At 38.4% G+C, this 14,059-nt stretch overlaps 1 protein-coding gene across 2 annotated transcripts; it reads left to right on the top strand.

Annotated features, from left to right (window-relative positions):
* The first annotated feature begins 249 nt into the window (after positions 1-249).
* Positions 250-4,464, top strand: ARF6 (ARF GTPase 6). 2 transcript variants are annotated; one of them, XM_037016243.2, is made up of 2 exons: positions 250-380; positions 810-4,464. In XM_037016243.2, the coding sequence occupies exon 2, from the start codon at positions 1,290-1,292 to the stop codon at positions 1,815-1,817; it is 528 nt and encodes a 175-aa protein (XP_036872138.1). In that variant the 5' UTR covers positions 250-380; positions 810-1,289; the 3' UTR covers positions 1,818-4,464. The 2 variants fall into 2 exon arrangements, with proteins under 2 accessions (XP_036872138.1, XP_017501921.1); XM_017646432.3 differs by lacking the exon at positions 250-380 and adding an exon at positions 474-709.
* The last annotated feature ends 9,595 nt before the right edge of the window (positions 4,465-14,059 follow it).

Below are 14,059 nucleotides of genomic sequence, written 5' to 3'. Positions count from 1 at the left end.
ATACTCCAAAGAAAGGTTTCCAAGCAAACCCAAGCCTAGTAAAAGCGCCACACTGGCAGATTTCACACAACTGGCCCGACGTGTCTTCCAAGAAACGCACAGAAAACGAGAGACAAAGGAAGCCACGGAGGAGTTGGGGTAAAGGTAAAAACAGCGGGTAGGGCTTCCCTGGAACACTGGGGGCGCGCGAAGCCTAGAGCGCCGGGGAGGGAACTCGTGGAGCATCGGGCGGGCACTGAAGTCTGAGCACAGGCCTGGAAGCAGCGGGAGGAGGCGTTCGTCTGGCGAGCAAGCTGCCCGTTGGCCCCACCCAGCGGAGCTCCCCAGCGTATTTACTTCTGATTCGAGTCGCGGTGGAGGCATAAGAGGGCGCGTAATAGGTAAGGAGAGAAGGGAAGAGACTAGAGCAGCGGCAGGCGGGCGAGGGTCAGAGTCCAAGTATCGCGGGTCTGGGGGCTAACCGGCCCTGTGAGCCCGCCGAGCCGCCGTAGCCCCGCCCCTCCCCGCGTGGCGCCCATGACGTTTGGCGCGCGGGCCGCTCTCTTTACAGAGGTCGCTCTTGTCTGAACGGTCGGCCTCTGCTGCGCCTGCGTGGTGGGGAGGGGAAGTGAAGCGGTCTCTTCGGCGCCTTTTCCGGCGGCGGCGGCGGCAGAACTGGGAGGCGGTGGTGGAGGCCGGAGGTAGCCCTCGCTCGGGGCGGCGGCTGGAGGTAACCTTGTGGGCCGAACTGGAAAGGTGGGCCACCTCAGCTTCCGTCTCCCTCTAGCTTTCGGTCAGTAACTCCCCTTTTTCTTAATGTTTCTCTGCAGGCAGAGCACCGAGTTCCCGCGAGGATCAATGACCTAACGAGGCGCCGGAGCCGAACTGACTCGGGTGGCCTGGGTCGGTGGTGAGCCCGGCTGTTCGACCGGCGAGCGAGCCAGAGGGCCGCAGTGTCCCGCGGAGGAGAGAAGAGAAGGCGGAGGAGCGGGCACCGCGGAGGCGCTCGCGCGGCGCCTGCGGGGGGAAGGGCAGTTCCGGGCCGGCCGCGCCTCAGCAGGGCGGCGGCTCTCCTGGCGCAGACGCAGGGCCCCGGCGGGGCCGCGAGTGGGGAAGCCAAGTTGTGCGGTCGGTGATGCCTGAGTGAACGGCGGGTCCGGGCCCCTGCCCCGAGGAGGCAGCTCCCACGCAGGCCGCACGGGTGCCCTCGCGGCCGGGAGGCTTCGTTTCTGTTTGGCGGCGGCAGCGGTGTTGTTGGCTGAGGGGACCCGGGACACCTGGATGCCCCCGGCCCCGGCTCCTCCGACGCGATGGGGAAGGTGCTCTCTAAGATCTTCGGGAACAAGGAAATGCGGATCCTCATGTTGGGCCTGGACGCGGCCGGCAAGACAACAATCCTGTACAAGTTGAAGCTGGGCCAGTCGGTGACCACCATCCCCACCGTGGGTTTTAACGTGGAGACGGTGACTTATAAAAACGTCAAGTTCAACGTATGGGATGTAGGCGGTCAGGACAAGATCCGGCCTCTCTGGCGGCATTACTACACCGGGACCCAGGGTCTGATCTTCGTAGTGGACTGCGCCGACCGCGACCGCATCGACGAGGCCCGCCAGGAGCTGCACCGTATAATCAATGATCGGGAGATGAGGGACGCCATAATCCTCATCTTCGCCAATAAACAGGACCTGCCTGATGCCATGAAACCCCACGAGATCCAGGAGAAACTGGGCCTGACCCGGATTCGGGACAGGAACTGGTATGTGCAGCCCTCCTGTGCCACCTCAGGGGACGGACTCTACGAGGGCCTCACATGGTTAACCTCTAACTACAAATCCTAATGAGCATTCTTCACCCATCCCCCGGAAGGAGAGAAATCAAAAACCCATTCATAGGATTATCACCACCATCACCTCTTTCAATTGCCACATTCTCCTCTTTTGAATTTGAACTCTGGAGTTACTGTTCTTACGGTTTGGGCGGGGGTTAGGGGTTTTCTTTTTATTTTCTTTTTTCTTTTTTCCTTTTTTGCTTTGCTTTAGGACGCCCTGATAAACGACATTTCACGTGAACACAAAGTGCTAGATGCTCTTGCCGACTTACAGCAAATGGGATGGGGGTAAAATAAGTCTGGTAAAGTCCTTTATAATAATGGTTTGATTTTTTTTTTATTTTGAAAGAATCTTTTTTTTCCCAGTGTATGCTTTTTTTCTTTTTGCCCACTTTATCACTTGCTGTAGATGGCTTATTTTGCATTCATGCAGACTATGTTGCGAGTCTGTTTCATCTAGTAAACTGAAAATTATTGCTTAATCAAACTGCCGTTTGTCTTTTATATTTAAGGCCTTTTCCCCTCCCATATGAGTTCTAACTTAGTGATTTTCAAAATGTGACCTTTTATAGCAAACTTAGCCCATAGTGGCAGAAGTGAGTAATACCATTGTAATATGTTCCAGTAGCACATCAGTGTGTTAAACAGGTAATGTAAGAAGTTCTTTGAAATGTCAGCTATTAAGTTCTGAAACATACATCATGCATGAGTAGGGATAAAACTCAAGTTCCCCATTACATAGCTAACAACACTGCATAAAAATATGAAAGTGTAACCTGTCGAGGACAGACTTTTTTCACTGCAAAGTTAGTTAACTTTGCTATGTTTTCCATCTTTCCAGAAAATGGAGCAATAATGGTATGTACCACACACAGATGAAATATTTGTAGATATTTTAAGTGATTATGGGGTGAAACTGGAATATATACTTTACCGTATTTCAACTGTTTAAGACCAATAATTTAAAAATTACTAGAATGTTTACTTTGTTCATTAAGCATTTAACAGTTCAAATAATATGCACATTTTACCTAGTGGAAAACCACACATTCCAGTTGTAACATTACAGCAACTGATTAGTGCAAGTCTATTTTTATAGATGAGTGATCCACATCTCCATTAATTAGAACACTGGAAAAGATGTTTATAAAAAAGGTAATTCTGTTTGATTGTAGGATTAACTCATGCAAATAGATATCCTGTTGGTTCAATAATACACTATCTCTTTTAAGGAAGGAAATGTGATGAATGAATGAAGTGTAGGTTTGAGGAATGACAAAGGGGAAGAAGCAGGATGAAAAGAACCTACAGATGACAATGAATGTAAAACTTTTTTCTTCAAGGGTAAGCCGTGTGCTCACTGGTGATATCCAGATCCTAACAAGATTACTTGCTTAGCTGGTTAGGACCAGTAACCAGATGTTAATGCTTGATACAATATTGTGAAGCAGCATCTGGTTCTTATATAGCCTTAAGGATTAGTTTTAGAGATCCTCAAGGAATTAAGCTTAGGGAACTTAAGAAATGTAGACTGCAAAGGCAGTATACAAGAAAAGATGGAGAGGGTTTTGTTTATGAGGGTGTCTGAAACCTGAAACTGAGCGGGATATCATGGTATATAGTTGGACAGTACTGGTCCTTCATGCTTTGGCCATATTGTATGATGGAGCTTTTACCAAAGATGTCTGAGAAAAATAAGGCTATAAAAAACTATTCAGTAAAACTCTTGAACAAACATTTTACTTAAGGCAGATGAGAAAAGGTGCTATGTTGTAGGCTCCTCATGGTGCAGAGGGATTTTTTAATTCAAAATGCAACTAAGGCACAATGTTTTCAGTTTCACTTCAGTATTAGTATCTCTGGAAATGAAGCTGATGGATACATCTAAGAACATTTTAGTTGCTTTTAAAATTCCTAAAGCTCCACCATAAATCTAATGCTTAGTGTTTTAAGTGATTACATTTTAAGGTACCTAAACATGGGTTATGCAAATATCAATGCTATAGTAACATCCTGAAACAAGACAAGCACAAAGGTATAAATGCCTAAACTGGAGGAAACTTGAAACCCTCATGTTAAAATTCTTAAATGTAGTATTTCTAACTTGTGACAGATTGGTAGGCAGCCATTTTTTTGTGTCTTAAAATAACTGGGGGCATAGTTAAAATTTTATACATCAAGTGATTGCTATTGAATGTTGCAGGTGAGATGTGGTTATTTTTAGTTTATTTGAAATGTCTAACTGAAGGGGGAAGGGGAAAGCAAATACTTGAATTTGGAAAACCCTAAACCTTTTCGTAAGAAATCGTACTTTTCAGTTACATTTTCTTTAAAGACACGAAAGGTTAACTGATGTAGTTAAATTGAACCATAACCATTGGTGATCATGGGGCAGGTAATTACAGCCTGCAGAAGTTATAATTAAGAATTTAAAAATAAGATCCTGAAGTTTTTGTTTAATTATATCAATTTCTGTATTTATGTGAATTTATAAACAGTAAGTTTTGAATGAAATTAATCTTGTCTAATATAAGTAAATGAGTCTGTAGACTGTGATCTCCCCAAACTAAAAAGTACAGTACTTGGAATTGTGTTCTTAATGGTTGTAGTGTTGGTAAAGCACTAATATGCAGAAAATAAAGGAATTACCCAGTGCAGTTTCTCACGTTATGTTACTCGTTTGAACTAGATTAAGTGGGACATGTGGTGTGTTGGGCCATGTTATTCTCCAGGGACATATGGTATAAAGTGAGTTAATTTGGGAGTCACCTAGCTTTTATAAGAACAAAAAGGAGTCAGTCTGGTTCTAGTAATGCTGGCTGTATAAGGAGGTTTTGCCCTCATTTCGTTCCACCAAACTTGGTAAGATTCCATGATAATTTAGGACACAAAAGCTGAAAAATATTTTAAGTTAAGGTTAGATAGCAGTTTTTATTATGCTGTTTTTTCAAATTCACAACCTTAGTGTTTTCAGGGCCACAGAACTGTTCTATGTAGAATTTGGCCTATAGAGTAGTCTTAACTCTGGACAATTAACTTTTGGATTTTAAAGTTCATCTTTCAGAAGCCAAAGTTGCTTGTTTCGTAAGAATGACTATTGTAGCCATTTAGAAGTTTAAGCAGTAGATGAAGAATAAATTGTTGGATAAAAGGGTTTTAAAACATTTCCTGTTTTGTAAGCATTCCCTCTTTTTCCAGCAGTTTTCGCAGTTTGATTTTAGAGTACTTTAGTGTGTCCCTTAAATGATTTAACCCCTACAATGTTAATATATTTAGCACCGTGATTTATTAATGGCTATCAGATACCAATTTGTCAGTGATAGCAATAGAAAAGATTTTGCTCATTAATGGGTTTTTATGTTTTAATCTAAGTTTAGAAATATGGTAGCCATAATCTGAATGGTAAAGCATACTGAATTTCCAAAGTTACCACCTCAAGACCTGCCCAAGTGTATATCAGGGTTATGGTAAGGCAAATCTTGTCTCTTCCCATGTAGGTAAAATTGTAAAACCACATAGCAATTAAAAAGAACTTTAAAGTGTGACTAATTGCTGAGCATAATGGATTTGGAGTATAACAGTAAAATCTAGCCTTTTGTTTTACTTATACTAAATGGTAAAGACAAAGTAGAAAAGATTACAATATTAGAAGTGTATAAAAAGAAAATGTTGGGAGATGGAGCCATAGAAGAGGTAAAGAAACTTTTCCCTTCTTTGCTTAACTTTAAAGTTGCCAGACTTTCTACAACAGAGAATATAATAACTAATATAATAATCTTGGTAAGATAATGGTATACCTACACTTACCGTGCAAGCACCTAGTAACATATAATTACCAAGTCACTATGTTGTACACCTGAAACCAATATAATACTATATCAACTTTATTCCAATAAAATTTTTTTGTTAATTACAAGCCAAATGTAAAAAAAAGTTGCCAGACTAGATTAGTGAGTTGAATGAATAGGAAATACATAGTACAGGTGAGATCAAAGAGGCAGAGCAGGTCTATAGAGGGGTTTGGAATGGCAATTGAAGTTGTTATTATATAAGTTAAAGTAATGGTAAACTTCCATGGATTTAGTCTATAAGAAACAGCTGCTTTTTGACCCTTTTTTCCCTTATTTAAAATGTTTTATGACTACTTGAAACAATTTAAAAACAAAAGTGTCTATCTTATCATTAAATACCTTTTCACTTACTAAATTATTTTGAGTATGTTTTTCCTCTGTAGTATTTGTTTTATAAATGTGAAGGTAAATTTATTTACTGAGAGCCTACTGATATGCCTGGCAATGTTCTTGATATAGAAGATACATCAGTGAAAAAAATCTGTCTTCAAGTACCTATATTGGTGGGTGGGGTGGGAGTGGCATGACAAAAATGATATGCTATGTACTATACAATATGTTATATATGTTTATGGGGGGACAGGTAGGAACTGTCTTAGGAGGTCTCATTGCAAAGGTGACATTTGAGCAAATACTTGAAGAAAAATTAATATTGTTGAAACTGACATGGTAACAAAAAGATATGTAAAGTGTAAAGCAGGAGTGGGGAGACTGATCAAGTGCAAATCTAGTGGCAGACTATTTTTATGAGGACTGAGCCAAGAATGGTTTTTATATTTTTAAAAGATTTTTAAAGATTATGAAAAAACAAGCATGCAAATAGGACAGAGACATTATTTAGCCTGGAAAACCCAAAATATTTTTACTATGTAACCCTTTATGAGAAATGTTTGTGGCCCCTGATCTAAAGCTCAACTTTTAAAATACTACCCAAATATATAGGAAATCTAACAATTTAAAAGACGATTGTTAAATGAATTAGAATAGTCAAAACTTTAGGGAACTTTAAGATCACATTTAGTGATCTTAGAGATTTGTTATTGATTAGACTAACCTGGATTTTTTTCCCCAAAATAAGCTAAAAAGTGTAAAATCAGTATTTTTTTTTTCAGTTTCATTTTTAGTTTTCTTTAAAATTTTATGAATCATTTCATTAAAAACATTTCCCTTCTTTTTATAGTAGTATTACTGGTCTTTATATGTTAAGTGTGCTTCTTTGTTAAAGTCCCCTCTCCTCCAGATAACCTAGATTAGCTTGGAGTAGGTTCAGATAACATCACTGAAATTTTATTTAGTTGGTATGACTGTAATCAAGTCCTGAGTCCAGTATTTTATATTGTGAAACATTGTAGGAGGAAGTAGTGTTTTATTGGAGACTAGTATGCTGTGTGGTATTTGGTTTCTTCTGTTATTCCTTTAGCCAGTATAAACTAGGAAAACTAATTCACTTCACATATGAATTATTTTTTGCCTACAGAGGTAGTATAGTAAGATGTGGGAATCTATATTTTAAAAGAGAAACAATCATTTAGCAGGAGTTATGGAAGTAAGCTTTATGGAGGACATTTATAAGTGGGTTTTAAAAAATAAATGTACTTATAGATCATAGATCTATGTGAAGCTGATAGATTCATGGCCATAAAAGCTGTTTCCCATTACAGCTGATAGACAGGCCTGAGAATGCATAGCATATGAGAGGGAAGAAAAAAACATTTGTTAAAGGAGTTACAGAAGCAGGGATTTGGATCTTTTGAGGTTTATTCTAATATGGCAAGCCAAGGTGCTTTCTCTCCATATCTTTCTATTTCTAAAAGTCTTGTGAGTAAGCTCCAGGTTGGAGCTAGGCCTGAAGAGATAGTTGGAAAACATTCTAAGAGTAATAGCATTTTTTGAATGTTTGCCATGTTTCCAGGCATTGTTCTAAGCATTTCATACATATTAATTCTCTTAGTAATCACAACTATCTTGGGAGAAATGGCTCCCATTTTATACTTGAGAAAACTGAGGCTCAAAGAGGTATATGTTAATAAGTAGCAGAGCCAGACTTTGGACTCAGGTAATCTGTACTATACTATTGAGTGTAACTGGTGAATCACTGGTCTAATACTGTACTTAATATTTCGTGTGTGTGTTAATGAGGTACTAAATATATTTTGTAAAAATATTTTACAAAAACTTATTTTGAGTAATATCCCAATTTTTTATTTTATCATCAACAGATTTTGAGTTCCTCTAATTTGAGTCTTCTGTATAATGGAGAACATGGGATTAGACTGAGAAATTTTTTTCTGTAAAAATCACACATGTGACTACTTGATGAACTGTGAATTTTACAGATCACTGTGAAAAATAGGAAAAGTAATAGTTTTCACTGAGTTGATTATTTGCATGCTTATTTACATACAGGCTCCTTTTGAGTTAAGAAAAAAGTTTTAGGAAACTTAGAGGGCACAATTTACATTGTGTATCTAATCCATTTATAACCACAGACATTTCAGGTATTGCCAACAAGTGAATAGCTTGCTTTTTAGATCCCATTACAGCTCACTTTTTACAAGTGAGATCTACTTAAAGAGCACTCACTATACACCCCTCTCAGCAAGAGCCTGGAGTCTAGGGTTAGCTAGAATGCTTTCATCATGTAATTTGGAGTTTAAGCTGGTACTTAAGAGTAAAAATTGATAATTTTAGAAAGAAAAAATGCCTTATTTAAAAATCCTATTTTATTGTCAGTAATTTCTATATGAGGTAGAAACTTTAGGCTAGGTAAGACATACACATGAAATGTTCAAAGTAAGCAATCAAGTACTCTATCAAATGCTAAACAGAGGAGACAGAGATTATATTGTGGGCTGGGATGAGCTAGAGAAGGCCAGGAGGAATTGAGTTGGACCCACAGTCAGGAATTATATTATTGCATGTTCATTGTGTGCTAGGTATTGTTGTAAGTGCATTAGATGCATTAACTCATTTAAACTGTGTAAACAGGTGCAAGGGTAGTGATCTACATATAGTATTTGGGAGATAGAAGATAGGTTTGCCAAATTCAACAAATAAAAATACAGGGTGCCCAGTTAAATTTCAATTTCACATTAACAGTAGTTTTTAGTACAAGTATTACACAAGTAACATAGTAGAATTAGATACTAAAAATCGTTGTTTATCTGAAATTCAAATTTAATGGTGTGGATGATATCTGCAATCCTGTGTTTGACTTGAAGGTTAGAGAAGTAGATAAGGTTCAAAAAGGAAGTAAAAAAGATTCTTAGAATAAAAAAAAAAAGATTCTTAGAAGGCCTCAAGAGCTAGACCAAATAGTTTGGATATTGTTTTGTGTGTAATGGGAGCCACCAAATTTTTTAAGTATTGCTATTGTAGGAGAGAATCACATGTTTAGGGATATTAGTTTAGTAGCTTTGTATAGAATCATGCATCAGGGATAGAGGCTGGAAGAAAGAAGTCCCTTCAAGAGATTTAATTCAGGTGAGAAAATGAGGATCAAGTATAACAGACAAAATGAAAACAAGTAAGATAAAATAAGTTGGTAGACATATATTACTTGTGGAGGAAGAAAGAATTAAAGATTTTGATCTTTAATTTGTATGTAAAAGATAATGATAGCATCTTTGATGGAAAGGAACCAGGATATACAGTAGATATGAATACAGACACTTTGTAAGTGGGTAAAGTATCTCATTTGCCATCTTCAAAACTTGAATCTGTTAGGCACACTCTCTTTGCTAACTATTCTTTCTTAGAGCAGTGCTGTCCAAAATAAATATAATGCAAGCCACATGGGCTGTGTAATTTAAAATACTTTAGTAAGTCACACTTTAAAAGTAAAAAAAAAAAAACAGGTGAAATCAATTTTAATAATATATTTTATTTAACCCAATATATCAAATACATTATGTTACCAGTATAAATAATTTTAATGAGATATTATATATTCTTTACTTCACACAAAATCTTCAAAATCCAAGTGTATATTTTATACTTAAAGCACATTACACTCTGGACTAGCCATATTCCAGCGCTTAAAGCCAAATGTGGTTAGTGGCTATCAAAGTACACACAGTTCATTCTTAGAGGATGGTCATTTCTTCCTAATACCATGCCCACAATTTCAGTGCCTGAATGGAAAAGTACCAGTTACGATCATTGAGGTATCAGGACCTTTCTAGGCCAGGGACTGGCAAACTATGGTCTTTGAGCTAAATGTTGTCCACTGCCTGTTTTTTGTAAACAAAATTTTATTGGAACATAGCCTTGCACATTTATCTGTGCATTGTCTATGGCTGCTTTTGTGCCACAACAGCACAGCCTAAAACATTTACTATTTGGTCCTCTGTAGAAGAAATTTGCCAATACCTTTCTAGACCCCAAACTAAAGTTTCAGGTATAAAACACATACTTTATACATTTAAATGAGTTTTTGGAAAGATTAATATTGAAATGATTAACAGGTAATGTATATATTGATTCATTTGTTCACCAATCATTTACTAGGTTTCAGGCACTGTACCAGGCACCATAAGCATGAATAAACTAATGTTCTTAATCTTGAAGAAGTTCAAAGCTAGTAGCAAAATAGAGATGTGTGTGCAGATAATTACAAAGATATGCTGTAATAGTGCACTGAGTATACACCACTGAGGCACCTTCCCCTGTCTAGGAAATGGGAGGTAGTCTGAAAAATGGAAGGCTTTGGAAGAATCTGAATTTTGAAGGATAAGTAGGAGTTATTCAGATAACTAAGAGGTGGGTGACATTTTAGGCAGCAGAACAGTTATGTGCAAAAGTCAGAAAGTAGTAATGTGACACCATCGAAAATAGCATATTATACCTAGACTGCTGTGAGATAGAGATGGAAAGACAGTCAGGGGCTGGATCATGAAGTGCCTTTTTGAGGAACTTTGGATTTTATAATTTGGGTGCTGGGAAAATCTTGTGGGATTTGTAAGTACAAAATTTCATTAGATTTACATTTTATGAGAGCTTACTGACTACTCTGTAAAGGATGAGTAAAGATCTTAGGCAGAAAACCTATTGCAGATTAGGTGAGAGAGAATTCCCTAATTGAATGGCTGTGGTGGTGAAGAGGAGAGAAGACATTTGAGAAATACTTGAATTACCATTTTTCAAAGTATGTTCTATATAACTGATCACAGAAGAAAATTCTTAGAAAAAAGGCTTCTGAGCTATGTGGAAAACACTTAATATTATATCTGCATTTGAGGTTCACAAGGCACTTGAGCAATATATTGAAGGTTCTTAAAGTCCTGCTTTAACCCAGCATTTCCCAAGTCATTTGATCACAGAACAAGTACCCATCACTATCCATATTTCTGGAACAATGTTCCAAGGACTATAGTTTGGGAAACCCTATTTCAAAGACAGAACCAACAAGGTTTGGGTAACTGAATGAGAGGAAACAAGGGGTGAAGTCAATGTGAGTGACTGCTAATGAAGGTTACATTTATAAAGATTATAAATCAGAAGGAAATAAGCAAGTTTAAGGGGAGGAAAGAGATTACATGCCCAATTTTCACCACAAGTTTTAGTGTGTATGGCATAGACATCCACATGGAAATATCCAGTAGATAGGTCAGGAGGCATCTAGTCTACAGATACAGATTTAGGACTTAGCTTGTAAAGAGCTTTTGAAACTAGATGCTAATGAATTTCCTGGGAGTGAGAAGAATAAAGGATAGAGGATGGAATATCTCCCTGGGGTACACCAATGTTTAAGCGGTGGATAGAAGATGAGGGTGCTAACAGAGAAGCCTCAGAAGAAATGGGAGAGAATATCAATGATGTGATATCTTACAGGGAGATCAAGAAGGATGAAGTTCAAAATAAATTCTTTAGAATTGACATTAGAAGTTCATTGGAACCTGCCTTGGGTAGGTTGAGTGAATTGGTCACAAACTAGTTTGCAATGAAAAAGGTGAGACAGTAAAGAAGCTGCTATTAGCAGTGTTCGAAAAAGCTGGAGATGAAAAAATGACCATAGATGTTAAAGTTGTGGTAGTCAGAAGGAGATGCATGTGGAATTTACACAGGCATACCTTCTTTCATTGCATTTCAATTTATTGGGCTTTGCAGATCTTGCATTTTTTACAAATTGAAGTTTTGTGGCAACCCTTCATAGAGCAAGTCTGTAGGTGCCGTTTTTTCTGAAACATTTGCTCACTTTGTGTCTTCCTGTCACATTTTGTGGTAATTCTTACAACCAATCAAACTTCTTCATTATTATTCTATTTATTATGATGATCTGTGACCAGTGATCTTTGTTATTACTATTGTAATTGTCTTGAGGTGCCATGAACCATGCCCATGTAAAACTGTGAACTTAATTCATAAATGTGTTTGTTCTGACTACTTTACTACCTGGCCATTCTCCTCTCTCTCACCCTTTCCTCAGGCCTCCCTATGCCCTGAGACAGAACAATATGAAAATTAGGACAGTTAATAACTTTACAATGACTTCTGTGTATTGAAGCAAAGAGTCACACATCTCTCACTTTAAATCAAAAGCTAGAAATGGTTAAGCTTAGTGAGGAAGACATATCAAAAGCTAAGACAGGCCAAAAGTTAGGCCTCCTGTACCAGTTAGCCAAGTTGTAAATGCAAAGGTAATGTCCTTGAAGGAAGTTAAAAGCACTGCTCCAGTGAATGCACAAATGATAAGAAAGTGAAACACCCTATTGTTGATATGGAGAAATTTTCACTAGTCTGGATAGAAGAGCAAACCAACCACATTCCCTTTAACTAAAGCCTAATCCAGAGCAAGGCCCTAACTCTCTTCAGTTCTAGAAGGTTGAGAGGTGAGGAAGCTGCAGAAGAAGAGCTGGGAGCTAGCTGAAGTTGTTCATGAGGTTTAGGGAAATAAGCTCTCTTTATAACATAAAAATGCAAGGTGAAGCAGCAAGTGCTGATGGAGAAGCTCAGCAAGTTATCCAGAAGATCTAGCTCAGATAGTGAAGGTGGCTACACTAAGCAACAGATGTCGGTGTAGACACAGCTTCTGTTAGAAGAAGATGCCATCTAGGACTTTCATAGCTAGAAAGAAGAGGTCAATGTCTGGCTTCAAAGCTGTAAAGGACAGGCTGACTCTCTTCTTGGGAGCTAAAGCATCTGGTGACTTTAATTTGAAGTCAATGCTTATGACCATTCTGAAAATCCTAGGACCCTTAAGAATTACTCTAAAATTACTCTGCCAGTACTCTATAAATCAAACAACAAAGCCTGGATGACAGCACATCCATTTACAACATAATTTACTGAATAGTTTAAGCCCACTGTTGAGACCTATTGCTCAGGAGAAAGATTCCTTTCAAAATATTACTGCTCATTGACAATTCATTTGGTCACTCAGGAGCTCTGATGAACACGTAAAAGGAGATTAATGTTGTTTTCATGCCCACTAACACAACATCCATTCTGCAGCCCATAGATCAGGGAGTCATTTCTACTTTCAAGTCTAACTGTTTAAGAAATATATTTGGTAAAGCTATAGCTACCATAGATAAGTGATTCTTCTGATGAATCTGGACAAAGTAAATTGAAAACCTTCTGGAAAGGATTCGCCACTCTCGATACCATTAAGAATACTAGTGATTCATGGGAATAAGTCAAAATACAAACATTTACAGGAGTTTGGAAGAAGTTGACTTCAACCCTTGTGGATGACTTTGAGGGATTAAATCAAGACTTCAGTAGAGGAAGTAACTGCCAATGTGGTGGAAACAGCAAGAAAACCAAAATTAGAAGTGGAGCCTGAAGGTGTGACTGAATTGCTGCAATCTGATCAATCTCATGAATGGATGAAGAACTGCTTCTTACAGATAAGCAAAGAAAGTGTTTTTTTTGAGATAGACTCTACTCTTGTGAAGATTGTTGAAATCACAACAAAAGATTTAGAATATTGCATAAGCTTTGTTGATAAAGCAGCTTCAGGGTTTGAGAGGACTGATTCCAATTTTTGAAGGAAGTTCTTCTATGGGCAAAATGCTATCAAACAGCATCACATGCCACTTGTTTGTGAAAGGAAGAATCAGTTGATGAAGCAAACTTCAACTTCACTGCTGTCTTATTTTAAGAAATTGCTGCAGCCATCCCAACCTTCAGCAGCCACCACCCTGACCAGTCAGCAGCCATCAACATTGAGGCATGACCCTCCACCAGCAAAAAGATGAACTCACTGAAACTCAGATGATGGTTAGCATTTTTCAGCAATAAAGTACTTTTAAATTATGGTATGTACATTTTTTTTTTAGAAACTGCTATTGCACACTTACTAGACTGCAGTACAGGGTAAACGTAACTTTTATAAGCAATGGGAAACCAAAAAATTCATTTGACTGCCTTTATTTGCTTTACTTGCAGGGATCTGGAA

This window comes from Manis javanica, chromosome 8 (genome assembly GCF_040802235.1).
Source record: "Manis javanica isolate MJ-LG chromosome 8, MJ_LKY, whole genome shotgun sequence".
In the NCBI taxonomy this organism is placed as follows: Eukaryota; Metazoa; Chordata; class Mammalia; order Pholidota; family Manidae; genus Manis; species Manis javanica.
The sequence above is the reverse complement of the archived record's forward strand: the minus strand, read 5'-3'. Positions and strand labels throughout refer to the sequence as shown.

What these genes read in the sequence shown, in the direction of transcription:
- ARF6 (XM_037016243.2), top strand. Translation starts at nt 1,290, where the DNA reads ATGGGGAAGGTGCTCTCTAAGATCTTCGGGAACAAGGAAATGCGGATC.